Source organism: Anser cygnoides, chromosome 5 (genome assembly GCF_040182565.1).
Source record: "Anser cygnoides isolate HZ-2024a breed goose chromosome 5, Taihu_goose_T2T_genome, whole genome shotgun sequence".
NCBI lineage: Eukaryota > Metazoa > Chordata > Aves > Anseriformes > Anatidae > Anser > Anser cygnoides.
Window position 1 is genome coordinate 17408859 of NC_089877.1, and position 18930 is coordinate 17427788.

Sequence of the window (18930 nt, forward strand, 5' to 3'; positions counted from 1 at the left end):
AAAAAAACAACTAAATAAAAAAAGAAAATCCACTTCAAACCTACACTTTATCACCATAAAACTAATCAGATGACTAATCCTAAAGGCAACTTTATTTTCTTTCACTTTATGGCACAGCCTGTTGCATATGAAAAACATGTCAAACATGACACTTAGTTCCAGTGATTCTGCATTAGTTTCCCCCAACTGCAGTTTCAATCTGAAATGACACGTACTTTAATGCAATCAAAATGCAACTTGCTGTACAATGCAGCATATAAAAGCATGTATTCTGGCTTTGTCACATTTATAGCTTGCTGATCAACTTTCAAATTCTGTTGTATCCAATAGGACTAATCTCTAGTTGAAATAAAAGAGTCTATTTTGTATGAATGGAGATGAACATGTGGACAAAAGGATTAGGTGGAAATAGGACTGTGCATTCACTTTGTAGGACTGAGGTTCTTTCAGGGATAATGTTTGGAAGACTAATTCCAGAAAATTTATTTTAGAAGGAATATATTGCAGGAAAAAAATATCCCCAAAAGTCAAGAATTCTAAGAGCATAATTAGGGATTGAAACCTTACACATATAGTTCATGACTTGCCAAATATCACAAGTCCATAATAACTACCCCATAGTTTTTTCTAACTATACCCCTTTCAAGGAAAATTATATAAAGAAGGCAATTTTCACCAAGCATATCTTAAAGGCAGATATTTCTAGCAGACAACAGCATAGTCATCAAATTTTAATTGTGTTTTAATTCTTCAAAAAGTTAGATGTGTTCATGGTATTTCTTGCTTAGGCATGTAAAAGATGTTAACAGATGTCATTTTAAAGAACAGAACAAAAAAATTATTTTTCATACAGGAAATTTTTACTTGAACTAACTTCAAATGTAAGCATAACCATTTCATATGCTTCACTTTGAGGTCCATTTTAGTCATTGCCCCCATTCCCAAATCCCTGAGCTCTCCACAAGGATATTCATTGTTTTATTTTAACCCACATGAGCAACTCGTTAGCTCCCTTCTGCTAAAACTGTAGATGTTACCGAATGGTACAATTACTTAAGGAGAAACATTTTGGGGGGATCTGACTGCTATCACAACATGATTGAATTCCAGAGAGGTCCTTCACAGGCTGATGACTGACAAATCACATACATCCATTTTTCTGCCAAATGACAATGTTGGCAAGCAGGCAGATGTAAAGAAAACAGATTTAAAGTTTTGATTTGCTTTACTGAGAGACTGGCCCAGTTCAAAAGTTGCAAGGGTTTAATTAACCTGTAGAAAAAGTTGCATTGTCTTCATGTGTTTGTGTTAAATAGGGCAAGTATTAGCACCCACATGAATGAGACAGCATGATAAATGCAGTACATATATGCAACACCGCCTTCCAGTGGCTCCAAAAAAACGTTAAGTAAAATACGCTGACTTGCCCTACATGAACTCAAGCACGCACACAAAACTGTAGATGTGTATACAAATCAGTCATGCAGCCCTTCGCTATAGTCAGCCAGAGAGCAGAATACAAGTGCTGGGGAGCACACACCAACACTACAGTGTACCTAGTACAAAAATGAAGATCACTGTATCAGGTTTTAAATTAGCCTGCACACACTCTTGTGCAGATTTACCTACACAAACAAATGAAAACGCATTAAGTACAATATATTATGGTTCCCTCCTCCCCCCTCGAAAGTACTATGGGATTAATAGACAACTTTGGAACAATTCATGGTCAACCATTTAAAACTGCAAATAAATCTTAAGCATGCAATTGTGAATAAAATTTCTCAGTGAAAAACTCCTGGAAATACCAGTAGATTACCATTATTATACAGTAAACTGAACTTAGTAATCAAAAGTTTATTCTCTCTTTACTGTTAGATTAACAGTTCATGAAATTTATTGTATTAGAACAAGCTAAAGTAACAAACTCATGTAATGAAAACTCTCAGCTCAGTATTAACTAAAAGTTTTTCTCTTGCAATTAGCTTTTTAAATTATGGCAGCAGCTCAACAAACAAGTCCTCTGAATCTTAAAAAAAAAAAGTACTTATAAAAAAACAGAATTAGACGAACTCCCAGAATACAACTGAATTTATATTTTCACCAGGTCCTGTAAACACAATTGTTTCATTACAAATTCATACTTTGGATGGTTCCACATTCACATGCATTCATTCAAACTCATGGTTCCATATTCATACACAGGAAAAAGAACAATCCATTTCTGTTCATTTAAACTTCAGGCCACTGCATTTATGACTCCGAGTTACAATTCAATATACAACTAATGATGAAACACTTTGTATTTACATCTTTAATCTATCCATTCAAAGAACAACATTAAAGAGCAAATTTTCAGTGTGCAAAATTTTCATACTGCAGCCTCCGTGAAATTAAAAGATCAAAGCCAGTTTTTCATCATAATATTGCTGGCACAAATAACTTGTTTTTTAAGCTAACCATAGTGTATCATAGAATACCTGAAAACAGTATTTTTCATATTTTGTGGTACTGAAGAAGAAATTTGAGTTGGGGCAACTTTGAAGGCAACTTTTTTTTTTTTTTAAATTAAGCCAAAGAAAATCTGTTACTAATTAATTGTTGCTCTATTTTCCCCAGATATTGGTAACATCAAAAACTGAAATCAGCGAAGCTGAGATTTCATCATTTCCAGAGAATACATTTATTCTGATATTCTGATTCTCATCTTTGCACTCATCTCAATGCATGAGATTAAGCAGCAGTCTTAAAATACTGAAAAAAATAGATGCCGCTACAATTTAAATGTGCTATAATGAGATCTAATTATATGAATGAAGCTGTGGATTCTATCAGATTATTTCGTATTTTGAGAAATTAATTTTTTCTATGATCTAATTTAGTCTCTCACATTTTCCAGTCATTTTTTTCCCCATTCCTCTCTCCAGTCAACTTGTTTTTTCTCAGTGCAGTTTGTAGTAAAGAAGAATGAAACCAAACAAAAACTTTTTTTTGGTTTATAACTTCTTTGCTCTTATGTAGGAATCCAATGAAATTTCTGTCAAAAGCTTATGAACCTTACTTCAATCTTATTTGGATGGTACAACATGCCAGACAAGCACTTTGCAAACTGAAAAACTACGGCAGCAATACAAATTAGCTACTCCACAACCTCAGTATTGATCAGGAGTCATAGCAGCACATTGCTCAGTTATAATTCTTGCTTACCTCGCTATAAAAGCTAGATGTTTAGCCCTTAGATGAAGCACCTCACTCCCTTTTAAATTTTATTAAGTTTTCTTAAGCTTTCTTTTACAGAGGAGATTGACTTTTCTATGCAAACATTATGTCCTATTAGTACTAAATGTTTAAAGAAATGTGGTATGTTAACTTTGAAGTGTTTTTTTAGCTTTACAATATAAAACCTGATCATTGGAAATGACTAAAAGCATGAAAATTAACAGTTTTTCATATTAATTCAATAAATTAAATATTTTAACTGTCTATCTCACACTATTTACTCCCCTCTAATGTACTTGGGGGTGTTTTTCTGTAACAGAGTTCTCTGTGTTGTCAAAACAGGAAGCAATCTTCACTGAGTTTAACACAAGGCAAGTCGTATCGGATTCTCAAGGTTTGCTTTCAAGGTCTCCAGAAACTTTGAAGCCAGTTCATCATCTACCACACGACCATCACTCGAAAGAGTCACTGTCATGAGTTGATGCTGCTTAAGCTTCTCATTCCCTTCTTCATCTTCCACAACCTTGAGCTCTGGTCTTGCTCGACCCACTGCTAGGATGCAGGCCTGTGGAGGGTTTATGACTGCAGTGAAATCGTTGATGCCAAACATGCCCAGATTGGAGATACTAAATGAAAAAGAAAAGAGTTATCAGTAATGTCAGAAATGACATCTCCTAGAAGAAGGTCTATATCTAAAGACTATTGTAGCTAATTTCTTTCTGAACGCCAAACTCATTAACTCACTAAAAAGATCTGAACTGGATTTCAGTTGGGCATATTCAGACTCTTGGAGATCTGGGATTTTTTAATTACAACTAATGCACCTTTTTCTAGAGTCCTATTTCTTTACAGGAATACATCATTACATTACACCACAGTGATCACAAAGGCAGTTACAACACTTTTGCTGCATGGGAATATACAGTAATATTCACAGTTCCTTTGGACAGATAAATGCATCATCTCCAAGGAAGCACTGGATGTATTGCAACATGCCAGAAAGCTACCAAAACAAAACAACTTGTGTAATTTCTGTCACTGGAGATCTAACCACAGATTTAAAAAAAAATAACACAAGAACTACCTGGCTTTCAAACACAGTCCCCACATGATAACGTTTTAAAATGATTTTATACTTTATTCATGGGCCCATAATGGCCTTTTTCAAAAACAATGTCTTCAGAGTACAGAAAAGAGGAAGAATAAAAGGAAATATGCTGAAATTCAGAAAGTAGACAAGCTTACTTTCATAAATATGGCTGACAGGAAAAGCAATATCTTCAAATAAATCTTTGCCTGTCCCTATTCTAAGCCAAATGCCTTTCAAATGAAACCTCACAACTTCAAGTTACAATAGCCAAACAGTATGTTTTGAGCATTTAGATTATCACTCAGGCACAGAAAAGCCTTATCATGCCTTTCTCTCTTGAAAACTTTGTCTGTGTCACCAGCTGGGAAGTGGTACATGAGGAGGGGCTGGACTCTTGTGATAGACTGTTCACCAGAGAAAGTTGGCCTACCATCTCCTCCTTCTGTTAAAGTTACTGCAAAAAGTGGAAAAAGATAATCTGTTATTCTCTCATGGGCCATTTGTGTTTAAGACGACATCCATGCCTCCACTGCTGCATTTACATAAGCTTTTTATGGTGAACAGCTTACAAATTTTTATGACCACTCCTCCAGCATGACACAGCCACTTATTCCAGACAGGTGCAGCCCAGGCACACTCTACTATATATTACAGCAGTATTTCTGCAGAAGAATGTCATTTCTAGCAGTATTCTCATCACAATTTTTCCATTATAGAAGAATATTAATGATGAACATTCAGACTTAGCTTTTAAAAACTGACAAAAAGAGAGGTAAGCTAAAATTTGTGTAACAAAAGTGTTCCTTGATGACGCTGTTTGGCAAGAAACACTTCACTTAACAGAAAAAAGTTCACTTAATAGAAAAAAATATCAAGTATATGCTACTATTTAAAATCTATCTGCTTTGGTTTTGATGTTTCAGTTAAAAGCAAACTGCAAGAGTTAGCACCACAGCTTTGCTATAGCACTTGTTGCCCCTCTAGAGACATTCTTCTAAATGAATTACAGACAAACAGGGCATTACTGTATGCTGTGCTACCTCTGACAATGAACTAATTTTTAAGTATTTATTTCAAAAACGATTATCAATGCATTCTCCTAATTAAAGGATGCAATTAAAGAAAAACAAGCAAAAAACCTTTCTTCTGCAATTGCAAAAAACTAAGTGTGAAAACAAAAGTCAGAACAGTCTTGGTATGAAAAACCTGAATTCATCAAAAAATGAAAAGCCAGAATCACAGCAGGCTCTGATGAAATAGACTTTTGAAAGCCAGTACCGAGATAATACTTTCTCCCAATACATGACATTCAGCCCAGGCTTGGCCCTCATAATCATCCCATGGAGTTTCATCCTAAACGAATCAAGATTTTAAAAGGTAATGCATGAATGGTAATGCATTAATTTAATTCATTAAAATGGCTGAGAATATAGCAGTTCTGAACCCACATTGCTTATACTGAACACTGCTAGAGAATGTTACCTAAAAGATCCTCCCTGGTACTCTTCAGGTAACAGCTTTCCATCTCTTGCTTTCTTTGCTAGAGCCTAAGGAAAATGAAATAAGAAAAAGATGAGGAACAAGGAAAAGAAATTAAAGTGTTGTAAGAGTTTCATTCTTTTTACTTCAGGAAGACATTTAAGTACCATACAGCCACAAAAAAAGTCATCTGCTTTTGGATTGTGGTGAGCATTTTAGCAACATTGTTGTTGTAGCTGCAATGATTTGACAAAAAAGACTAGGACACAAAGCTTCATTTTCCCAACTATATCAGCTATTCAATAAAAGCTGTTCTCTCACCTTACCAACTTTGCTTCAGTTTTCACAATGGAACCAGTTAGTCTTTCCTCCACAGTGTTTTTATATAACAGGAATATCTAGCAATATACTGATGAGACAAATTCACTGTATTCCTCAACATATTTGTCTAAAAAAAAAAAGCCAGGTACTGGCATACTGTTTAAAAAAAAAAAAATGCCAGAACTTTCTAGTAGATGGAGAATATAATTCTTTCAGCTAAGTATTCAGCTACCTTCAACATAAGTAAGACTTCCCTTCCTGCAGCCTCCATTTCATTCATGAGACTTTTCTGCATCTAAACACAACAGAATAACTCTCCAGAAGAGTTTTCTTTGAAACACAGCCCAAGAAGTTCATACCATGTTCTAAGGTGATAAGATCACAGAGAAAAAGACCATTATGCATCCCCTAGCGTGTTTCTAGCTTAGTGGACTCCTTAGACAGAACCAGTGGGAATGATGATGAGTAATTCTTGCAGTACGTGTCACATCAGGAGGAAAGGACCCTGTGGAGCCCAAAAGAAATGGCACCCCAAAGTGGGTCAAGAGCCAGTTATTCAAGCCAGCAAGCTGTTCCTACACCTTTATATAGAATCCAATGGAAATGTGGTGACTGGAAATGTGCAGGGTGACTTCTCCATTAGTAGCAATCTTTTCCAAAGTAGGAGCTCTTCAAATGACAGCATAGACTGGCATGGGAATATACAGAAGAGGCGATCTATCCTATTCACATGCAATACATTTAGTGCTTTTGGCATATATTTATTCTGCAGGTGGAAAAGTGCATGGAGAATGTCAAGTTGTGACCGTTCCAGCATTATGACATCGTATGACAAAATAGCCATTTCCAAAAGCACAGTCAGGGAAGTAGGCTCAGATCTCAGTTACTGGGGAAGACTGATAAAAGCAACAGTCTGTTTGCATTTTCCTCCTTCTGCTCAAAATAATAAAAAAATAATTATAGTTTCTAAGCATTTAATTATGCTAGGGAAATACAAGTGGAAGTGAATGGAAAAAAAAGTCTGATTATCACCTCACGAAAAAAAGTAACATATCACATCTATGAAACTTTCTTGGAGAAAAAGATTCCAGGAATCCCGTTTTCCAGGAATTTTCTTCTTCCTTTTTAGGAGTTCTACTGCTGCTTTCTATGATTTTTTCCACGTTCTTTCTAGGAATCACCCTTCTTTCCAGGAATTTACCTTTCTGCCCCACATACCCTCTTTTTTTTTTTTTTTAAAGCCTGATTTCTGGGAATCGCTCCCTTTGCATTCCATAAGTTTTCTACATGCTTTCCATGAATATCCTATCAAGTGCTCTCCAGGAATATCTGTGTTTTCTAGAGATTTTTTAAGTGCTTTCTAGGAACCCTCTCTCCCACAGATGTGCTTTCCAAGAATCACATATGCTTTCTATGAATATCACCATCCCAAGAGGTCATTTCTATGAACCCTCACTGCCCTTCTTTCAAGGAATTCTTCCCCACCATGAAGAAATCCCTCTCTGCTTTCCAGTTTTCCAAGTGCTTTCCAGGCATTTTCCACAGGATTTCTAGAAGTCCACCTCCCTTCCCTGATGGGCTTTCTAGGAATTTTCCATGCCATTTCCAAGACCCCTCTTCCCTCAACATGATTTTTTCCAGAAAAAAAAAAAAAAAAAATCACTCCCCTTCTACTGTCTAGGGATTTTCCATGTTTTCTCAAAAATCCTAGATGTTTCCCAGGGATGTATATACAAATGCTTTCCTAGTCTCCAAAACAAGCTCTGAAGAAAATATTGTCCATCTATCCAGGTAAAAACTATACTGAACTAAAGCATTCCTACAAAAACCCTGGGAAACAGCATTATCTAATTCATTCTGTTATCACTAGAACTACTAGCCTGATCAAACAGGAGTTTTCTATCCCAGTGCTACAAAACTGTAATAATTCCAGGTGCCTACAAATATTGTGTGTTTTTTGGTGCGGTGGTTACCTGAATATTCTCAGAATATAAACCAAAAATAAATCAGTTCACCCATGCCAAGTTGCCTTTAGCTAAATAAATTGAATCAGCGACTTCATAAAGGCATGGTATATATATATATATGTATATATTCACTTCTTTTCAGCGGGCAATCCCTCTTGAATTACTAAACATTGCGGTTTCCCCTTAAAAGTTAGTCTGAAGCACTAGTGCTAGGCAATGGAAACTTAAGTGATAAAGTAGTTCATAAAACAGAATTTAAATACAATCTACCTTAAAATCTCAGCAATTCCAATGGGACATCATCTTTAAAATAAAGACTAAAAAAAGGTATTGCTGTTGTACAATGACTAGCAAGAAAAGCTTTTTATATACAGAAAAGTGTTGTTTAGGTGTCAACTTAGAAGTAATATATTAACAAATAAAAATGAAATAACCATGAAGACATGTTGTTACCAATTACTTCAATGTTTTTAAAACTAGATACAAAAAAAATTAAAAGTTATAATTGCTTTTATGTATTGAACGGTGATTTTTTTTTTTTAAATAAGATCATAAGCAGGGTATGTACAACTATTTTTTTTTTTTTTATAACCGTTGTTAGTCATGAAAGGCATTGATCCTCAATTAACAGCAAATACGGAAGAAACTCTGACTGTGAACTTAACTGTGGATCCAATTATTCTGTTTATTTAAAATCTTTGTGTTTCTACAGCATTTCCTTACAGAGGGCTTCATAAGCATTAATATAATAATCCTTAAAATTCCTTCTAAGGTGTTCATACCTTTGTTTTTACCAATTTACATCTGTACAATGTCTGGAAATTATAAAATAACTATTATACTTGCCACTGGATCTGACATAGATCAGCAATATAATACAGCTCCTAGTGGAATACTACTACTTATGTATGAAAAGTTATATCACAGCACAAAAAGGGATTAATCCATGCCACAACTATAACTACTAACCAATTCATTATCTGTGAGGAAGTTTATCCGATCTGGACTCTACCTCCATTCACATGCAAACAAAAAGAAGTCAATTCCATCATAATTTCCACTTATGACAGTTGCTTTTATCAGTTTCTAGCAAGTGAAACAAACAGACTGCTTAATTGTGTTGATGGGTATTTTCCACCAGAAATAAAATCTTGGCACGTCTTCTTGGACTATTTTGTGAGACAAACCCAACCAGTACATGGATAGTAACATCCATGACACTGTTGGTCAAGGTAAACAACTGTCTTCCCTATGTACATTTCTAAACAGCTTCCAGGCAAGGATCATAAAAGGCCACAGTAGTCCAACAATTGCAATGCCTTCAGCTTAAAACTAAACAGCAAGAAGTTTAAGGAAATCTCCTTCTAATGAATCGACCACTAAGTAATTCAAATTTACACCAAGTTTTCAAAACTATGACATATTTTCTATGAATTTAAAAGTTAAAAGGATACATTTAATTTTATTTCAGGCTTTTCTTCATCTCTGAATAATTATTGAACTAGGAGTTAATAGCCATGTGAATAGTGTTCACAGAATAGAGTCAGTATGAGCATAATACATGTGTGCAATTGCATTACTTGAGTGATGAAAATATGGAACTAGGATGCATATGACCTGGAAAAAAGTTAGATTTAACATGCAGCAGGAGACATGTAGGTAACTTTCACAAAGAAAACAGCTGCCAAAATACAAGGAAACTGGTGAAGAAACAGATGCAGTTTCACAGTTTGTGCCTTCAGAGCATGTACACATGTGAAGGGTACATATTTGTTTCAATAATTCAGTGAAGAAGTTGAGCAAAATTTTGTTGGCGTGGATACCTGCAATCTGTCTGATTCAATGGCTTTCATACAGAGTAGTTGTGACCTATGTTACACACATTCTATTTGAAATGAAAGGGAAATTGAAATGCTTACTTTATCATTGCCTATTAAACATAACACACGTGTACACTCTCATCATGGGAGCTGTGAAACACAATTTCTGTTAAGAAAGGTTTGCAATACTGTGTCACAGTATTAAGGTATCGGGGATGAAAATTGAAGCATATCCTACATTTCACTTCTAATAATGCTTTCCTTCTTGCCATTCTATCACTAATCACAATAATTGAACAATCTCAGCTGACCTTCTTCCTTGGCTGGCTAGAATATTAGTGAAAGGATTTACTTTCACAACATGTGGAACATGAAACAAGTCATACTGACCAGAAAATCATGGAAGACATCTTATTTCAGAACATTGTGTGTGATGACAAATCTTTTTTGTTACAACTCTGGTAGTTGTTTCCTTCTGCTTACACAGAATATCACGATTTCTGTAGTTTTCAGTAAAATACAAAAATTTATGAAGAATAGCTTCTGTCTTGTTTTAGGACACTTTCATTCCCTAGCAGCTACTTTCATTGCATTCTCCAGATACTGCAGGCCTTACATTAGCACACACTAAATGACAAAGAAAAGCTCAGGTTAGAGCATTTTATCATTCGTTGTGCTTTTTCCTGCCACAAAACACTTCCGCTATGACTGACAAGAATTTCCATGGCTTCAAGCCACCAATTGGCACCTGGCCTGTGAACCCTATACTGCTTATTTGTAAGAGGAGTTTAATGTTTCCTTTGGGGTGACATTCTCAGTATGAAAAGCTGAAGACAGTAATAAGTGCCATAATGTAACTGCATAGAATGTAACATGAGCAGCTACAAACAAATTTCTGGGAAATGTAGGAAAACAAAACACACAAAACCTCAAACCTAAAGATTGGAAATACCAGAAATTAATATTACCTAGTTTTCTCAGAGGGATTAGGGAAATACTTTGATGGCATCGAAATGCAGAGGTCTGTACAGTTTTATTTTTCCAAACGGGCTAGCCGGCCATCATATTGTTTAGTTGCACGGTAAGTCATTGTTCATTAAAAATGATAAGCTGTAAAATTAATAGTAATTAATAATTAATTCTAAGGAATACTGAAACAGCTTTAGACCCATTTTGAAAATGCTTTTCGTTTTATTGATGTGCATCTAGGTCATGCTACATTTTTCACTACAAGAAACTACATAGCTATTATATTCCTCAGCCTACTGTACATTGAAGTCCTACCTTTGCAGAGGCAGCAATTTCCTGTATTCCCTTGGCAGCAACATCTTTTATGATCGGTGTAATGAGACCTCGGTCTGTTGCCACAGCAATAGAAATGTCAATGGACTGCAGCTGCCTGCAGCCTTCTCCATCCCAGGTTACGTTCACATCTGGCATTTGCTAGGAGAAAAAAAAAAAAAAGCTGGTAGAAGAACAATGGTGCAATCAATTATCAAGAAAAAGGAAAATCCTTTAAGACACATAGCACGATACAGGCATTCACCAAATTAATTAGTGCATCACAGACTGCTGCATGTAAATGAAGGCAAAAGATCAGGTCACATCTGTCATCAGGACTGCTACAAGCAGGACAAAAAAATAATGAAATCACTGTAAAGCTCTAAGAATAGATTTACATGATTAACTTGATTTAAACTTACTTTGACAAAAAGCATGACTATATACTCCAGGAACCAAAATAAACAATGGCAGGGGACCCAGATGGTTTCTTTTTGTGCTACTGGAGAACTAACAAATTAACAAAAGCCTCTAAATTCCTTCAGGAGTCACTGACACCACCTTACAGACACCCAGAACACAAAAACCAAAAAGCATTGTAATTTCTCCCCCCAAATAAATCACAGGATATTGACTTTAAAAGCGTAAACAGAGATCTTACTATACCCGTGTGTTGTTTTCCAGTTTTGTCTCAAGCCTTGCCCTAAACAAATGAAGCTACAAGCAGAATATGCTGCAGGTACGCTCATTGTTATTGGGATGAAGTTCTCCTAAAATGCATCATAAATCTTTCTGCATAGACCTCCAATTAAAATTCAAATAATATCTACTGATACTTTTAATGATTTTTTTTTTGACTTTATCATATAAAGCCAAAGCAGCTCAGAGGAAAAGAAAAACAACAAACCAACATATAGGTGTAATCTCAGGTAACTGATCAGAGATACTGTGAAGGTGCTATTTCCAGTAAGTCCAAGATTAGTATTGAGTGACCTTAATGAAACTCAGAATTAGGAAATTGAAAACTGACACCATAGTGCAGAAGATATTCCAGAAAAAAAGTTATGGGAGGTACACACAGCTAAGCTTCATTCATGGAGATGCTAATTAACACTATCACATAATTTCTTTAATGTAAAAAAAGGAAGAAAAAAATCAAGTACAAAACTCAAAAAATAATCTACATCCAGTCTGTGCATAGGAACTCATATTTTTTGTTCCAGTTTTTCTTCTCTAACATAAGAGAAGGGGTAACTTGTCACTTCAGCATTATGGGTATAACTCCTGTACCATTAAGTACAATACTAAATGACTGAATGAACGATATTGGCCACATAACATTAAGCAATATATTTCAGACTAAGCTTCACATGCCATTAGGAGAAGATGAAAACTATGTTTCTGTCACAACTTGTCTAAGCCATTGTTGGAATGTTCTGTAAGTGGAAAAAAAAATAATAGAAGAATATGACCTGAAATGAAGTGTCTTAAAAAAGCCCCAAATTGGATAATCAACCTTAAAAATGGTTGACAATGGTTGTGATCTAAAAACTATAATTAAGAATTTTAAAAAAACTATAATTAAGAATTTTAAAAATCAAGACTTTTTTTTCCAGAAACTTATTTCATTATTTCAACTACAGCGAATAAACCTCTAACAGTATTACAGAGGAGTTTAGATTGTCTAACCCACGCATCTATAAATAACGTGGTTTCAACATTTTACCCAAACCAGGGCAGAGGTCTTTCCATATGTATATCTTTAATAACACATGTAGGCTGCTATGCTCTTCACATACAGGAAAATTAAGTCTGTTTTCAAGTTGAGCTTAAATGTGAATTTCTTTGAATCACAATTACTCAAAGCTAGATTACTATTTTAGATTTATTACTTTAGATACATTTAAAAAGTAAGCTTTTTAGGAAAAAGGGAGGGGAAAGGGGAGAAAATAATCACAAGAAACTTCAATGTGGAAAACTAAGCATTTGAAATCTTATCCCCAAATGAAAGCAACAAAGGTCATAATATTACAACAGAAAAAAATTACTTAAATCAGAATAGATAAAATGAGAACTCCATAACAAGTTTACATGGAAAGAAAAAGCTTTTGTTCAATTGTAAAACCCACTGTTTCCTTTGTCATCAGTGACTAAGAGTATATATTCACATCAAGTACTAGCATTTAACACTGTACAACAATGTAATGTGAATAGCAATAGAGAAAACTGTTTATTTTTCAATATTTTCTTAAGAATTCTTATAGTCATTTAATAACTGATTGTCAATTATTAAATTCAATTATTAAATTATTGAAGTCAATTATTCACTTACCTTCAGAGTAACTGCTGTCGCCTTGATAATAAAATCATTTACAGATACTTTAATATCATCTGCAAAACGAAAAAAAAATCACTGCCCTTAAGATGTGTTTATTAGACCTGTGTGATGACAAGGTTCCAGCAACTCAGCAGATTTGCTTCTTAGGATTATTGTCAGAAAGTAACTCATCTTTAAATTACTATCATAAAGGCAAGAACACTTTTTCTCCCCTTGGAACAAAAGAAATATCAAAAAAGAGAAGTCTCCTCAGCAGAGACATTCTTTCTAGCTTTTGATATAAAGTCAGAGTAGCTGCAAACTTGAGTATTATCATTTGTTCTAATGAGAAGTATTCCAGATGTGTTTTATGTTTTACATATTTACTTTCCATTTAGAAAACTACTATAGGATCTAAATACACAAAGATAATACTGAAGACTGCTATTCTTTATGAACTGTAATGCATAAACTGGAATAATTGCAAAGATCAGCTTTTATTCAGCTATGAATCACAAGTATGTCATTCTCCAGTGACCCTTGTGGCCCTGCAATGTAAGAATTAGCAAGGTGAAGGTATCTGCAAATCCTTAAATTGAGTTAATGCTATATTTTAAAGCAAGCTGCAAAATAATACGCAAGTAAGCAAGTTAATAAAAAGCAAAATTACACACAAAGAAGTCAGTATTAGCTAGAAACATATAAAATAACCTTAAGAGGACTGGATTACTTTTTTTTTTTGACTTAAGCATAACAAATACTGCATATCACTTAGTACATTTGCTTGCTTTCCCCCAAAACTTGGAAGAAGGAAGGGAAACAATGGCTACATATGCTCTGCATGTGTTTTTCAAAGCTTTGGGAGACCAAAGTACTAATAATGATCATGATTGCCAACAGAAGCAAAGCCTACAGACAATGCAGAATATTCCATAGTTGCTATAGAATTATCCTGAAGATATATGATATTTACACAATATTAAATTCATCATGCTTATAATAAAAAGGGTAAATTACTCTGCTGCCATCGTGACTACTGTCAGCTGAACAGATCAAGAAGCAAAACTACTTAATTTTTGAGACTGACTTACGGCATGTAATAAATATACATATCTTTAGGAATACTTCTCTGATGGGAAAATCATTTATAGATAACTATGTAAATTTCTCAAGTGATCATTAATTTAGAGGAATTAACCAAGTGACCATTTGCCACATAATTGACTTGCAATGTTAGCCATGAATAGCAATCTATGTTTAAGAAGAAACCCAGAACTCTAATATAACACCAGGGAATCTGCAAGTACCGAACTGGATTGACAGAACTGCAGCATGAGAGACAAACCTGCCTTTTTAAATACATATTAATTGTACTTTACTGATGTGAAAACTGGGTAGAAAGATTCTAATCTGCATTGTTAATTTTGAAAATATTAAGAAATTCTATTGCACAGTACACTCAGCTGATTTTAGGAAAAACAAAAACTATTTTAGTAATATCAAAGCAATCTTTGACTATTACCTTAAACTTCCACAATATTTTCTAAATACATCATTTCACTGAATACAGGTTGTGACAAAAAGTGAAAACTTCATTTCTTAGTCTTATACAAATATATTTTTTTATAAATAAAACAGTGACACATGAAAATTGGAATTTCCACATGACATATACTAAGATTTATAGCACTTGATTCAATTGTCAATGTGTATTTCAAAATTATCCAGTTCTCTGCGTGAAAGATTTCTGTTTACCTACCATCTTAACATAGCCTTAAGCATGTATCTAAGTTTTTCATTGGAAGAGGTAACTGCCTTACTCCCATTAACACCATTACTATCTGTCTCAAAGGGGAATTTACCATGCACTGGCTAGCAGGGGTTAAGAACTTTCTCTTCTTGTCATGGATAAAGCTATTCTCAACCAGAATTTGAGAGACTGTATTAGCTTTCCTTTTTCCAATAAATTCAGTGAAGAAGCCAGCAAAACTAAAAACTTTAACTTTGTACCTGGAAGGATAGTACACGAGGGTATTTTAATTTAAAGCTTCCCCTGTTATTTTTCACATGAAGAATTTGAGGTTTTTAAGCCATAAAAAAAATCTAAATATTGCTGTATCTGGATGGAATGAAACAAAAACCAACTGGACAATGCATAGTCCTCTGCAGTTGTCTACAAACCATTGTGTTAGCTGGCAAAGTAACAGCTCTGTCTTCCTGTATCTTGACAAGCTATCCAGTTCCACTAATCACACAGGACTACAGCTTGAGTCTGACATACAAAACACCAAAAAATACCATCATGTTCTGTCCACACAAAATCTACACCTCCTGGACACAAGGTGATGTGAACAAGGCAAAGTACACATTAGTGCCACATGCAATAGTAAGTCAGTTTAACCACTAACCTTTGGCCAGTTCAGTTCTTAATTTCAAAATAGCATCAATGTCACAGTCAGCAGCAGCATATGCATGAGGTATAGTAGTTTTAGACTCTGTTAATCTCTTAGCAATAACTCTTCGGATGTTGCTAGCTGGGATTTCTGTGAATGTGCCCTGAAAGAAATCACATAGTACAAATTAAATATCAAGAGAGCAAACATACATTCCCTTTGCTGAAACAAAACTCCCAATACTGATGCATTATCATTGGTGGTTCCCGTTCACTTCAAACTTCACCTATGTGGATCAGAAAGCAGCACATTCCAACTACAGAAAGTAACATGATTAAGATCAGTGAGTGTTCTAGTCTATTCCACTGAAGTTGGATTAATTCAACAGGTTTTACAGAACGAAGACAGTTCACTTTACAGTATAGAATTAATCCTAGAATTAATTCTAGCAGACGTCTTCAAAAAAATATGTCCAAATATTCAGGCTTCAGTTCTCAGCCAGGGTATGTAAGCGTTCTTCTCCATCTACCAGACCTGACATATTGCTCAGACTATGCTTTGTTCCCTATAAATTATAATAAATATTTCCTCAGTAAATTACTGCATTTCCAGTTCTCAGAGTAGTTGCTTCAGACAGGTTTCACTGCATATCACAGAACTGAAGGGGTTGGAAGGGACCTCGAAAGATCATTGGGTCCAAGCCCCCTGCCAAAGCAGGTTCCTTAGAGCAGGCTGCCCAGGTAAGCGTCCAGACGGGCCTTGAATATCTCCAGAGGAGGAGGCTCCACAACCTCCCTGGGCAGCCTGTTCCAGTGCTCCGTCACCCACACTGTGAAGAAGTTCTTTCTCATGTTGGTGCAGAACTTCCTGTGCTCTGTCTTCTGGCCATTACCCCTTGTCCTGTCCCCACAAACCACTGAGAAGAGGTTGGCCAAATCCCTCTGTCTCCCACACCTCAGGTATTTATACACATTGATGAGATCCCCTCTCAGTCTTCTTTTCTCCAGGCTGAACAGACCCAGGTCTCTCAGCCTTTCCTCATAGGGAAGATGCTCCAGGCCCCGTATCATCTTTGTGGCCCTCCGCTGGACTCTTTCCAGGAGATCCCTGTCTTTTTTGTACCGGGGAGCCCAGAACTGGACACAGTACTCCAGGTGAGGCCTGACCAGGGCAGAGTAGAGGAGGAGGATCACCTCCCTTGACCTGCTGGCCACGCTCCTTTTAATGCACGCCAGGATCCCACTGGCCCTCTTGGCCACGAGGGCACACTGCTGGCTCACAGCCAACCTGTCGTCCACCAGGACCCCCAGGTCCTTCTCCTCAGAGCTCCTCTCCAGCAGGTCATCCCCCAGCCTGTACTGATACGTCTGGTTGTTCCTTCCCAGGTGCAGGACTCCACACTTGCTCTTATTAAACCTCATTTGGTTTCTTCCTGCCCATCTCTCCAGCCGGTCCAGGTCTCGCTGAATGGCAGCACAGCCTTCTGGCATGTCGGCCACTCCTCCCAGCTTTGTGTCATTGGCGAACTTGCTGAGGGCAGACACTATTCCCTCATCAAGGTTGTCGACGAAGATGTTGAACAAGACCGGACTCAGCACCGGCCCCTGGGGAACACCGCTAGTCACAGGTCTCCAGCCGGACTCTGTGCTGCCGATCACCACCATCTGAGCTCGGCCAGTCAGCCAGTTCTCAACCCACCTTACTGTCCACTCCTCTATCCCACACTTTCTCAGCTTTGCTATCAGGATGTCATGGGAGGCGGTATCAAAAGCCTTGCTAAAGTCAAGGTAGATGACATCCACTGCTCTCCCCCCATCTACCCAGCTGGTGATGCCATCATAGAAGACAACAAGGTTGGTCGAGCACGACATATCTTTTTCCTTATTCTTCCTCTCTCCCTCCAGATACATTCAGTAATGTTTCAGTGCAAAAAGTTTCCCCAACTTCTTCATAGAAGCAAATCATCTTTTAAGAAAGCAGTGGCTTTCAGCACTAAGCAGCAGTGGCAATATTTACCTCTAATAAAGTTAAGGACTTAAAAGAAACATTACCGGTGCAGCTGGTTGTCCTGGTGTGGAAAGCGGTGGAACTGCTGGCCTTGGGTAAGCAGAAGTCACAGCTGTTGCTTGCGAAGCAGAAGGCACTGCACTAGGCTGGGGAGGAGCTGGAGAAACCACAGGTTTCAATTCACTGGGTTTGCCCTTCTGCTTCTCTTGCAGAAGTTTGAGAGCATCCCTGGTGATTAAACACAGTGAAATACTGACAAAGAAGAAACAATTTCAAAAATTCCCAAAGTATTACTACTCCATCGCTGATTTGTTGGCAAACTTTGTGCATTTAAATTTCTGTTGGTAAACCAAACGTTAAGAAGATGATTTTTAAACTGATACAATTACTGTCTTTGTTGATATCTTGAGTTATAGTAAATTATCTCATTAATTTCTATTAATAAAAGTTTTTTTGAATATGCAGTAACAGAAAACATTTGTGTCAGAAGCATTATATTTGTCATCACTAATTGTCAGTGTACAAGACAATTTGTAAATTGCACTAACCATTCTTGTAAATAAGGTATCAGAGTACATATACTTAGGTAATAAAGATCTGAAAATCTCAAATACAAGCTATTTCATTTGTTATATTTGGGACCACTTCAGCTAAAAAAATTAATTATGTCATGATAGTTATGATAGGTTTCTAGTGCTACTTTATAAATAATGCTCACAGGAAATTAAGCATTACACTTATCAATCATTTCTCTGTACCTTCCTGACATAAATATGCACAAACAGGTATAGGTAGTATACAAGTTCACACTTCATATACAGTTCGAAAGATAGCACCATACCGAAGACATACATACAAGGAAAACTCATATCTTTAAGCTACAATCCTATACCTACAGTAGGTGCATTGCATTTACATAGCTACATGCTAAACACTGTTTGCACGTATGAGGTAAAACAGATAAAATTATATTTACACCACCACTGCCAATTGCAAGTAAAATAAGCTATGCTAATAAAATCTGTCTCTACTAGGG

At 36.1% G+C, this 18930-nt stretch overlaps 1 protein-coding gene across 1 annotated transcript in view; it reads right to left on the reverse strand.

The window, feature by feature from the left end:
• Positions 1-1837: 1837 nt before the first annotated feature.
• The window catches only part of PDHX (pyruvate dehydrogenase complex component X), a 43078-nt gene continuing 25985 nt past the window's right edge, over positions 1838-18930 (reverse strand). Inside the window, exons 6-11 of the mRNA XM_066997163.1 lie at positions 17939-18122; positions 15903-16050; positions 13510-13568; positions 11181-11339; positions 5792-5856; positions 1838-3845 (exon numbers count right to left, since the gene is read on the reverse strand). Of these exons, the coding sequence (XP_066853264.1) occupies positions 3581-3845; positions 5792-5856; positions 11181-11339; positions 13510-13568; positions 15903-16050; positions 17939-18122 (880 nt within the window). The 3' untranslated portion in view covers positions 1838-3580. The remainder of the gene's footprint in view (positions 3846-5791; positions 5857-11180; positions 11340-13509; positions 13569-15902; positions 16051-17938; positions 18123-18930) is intronic.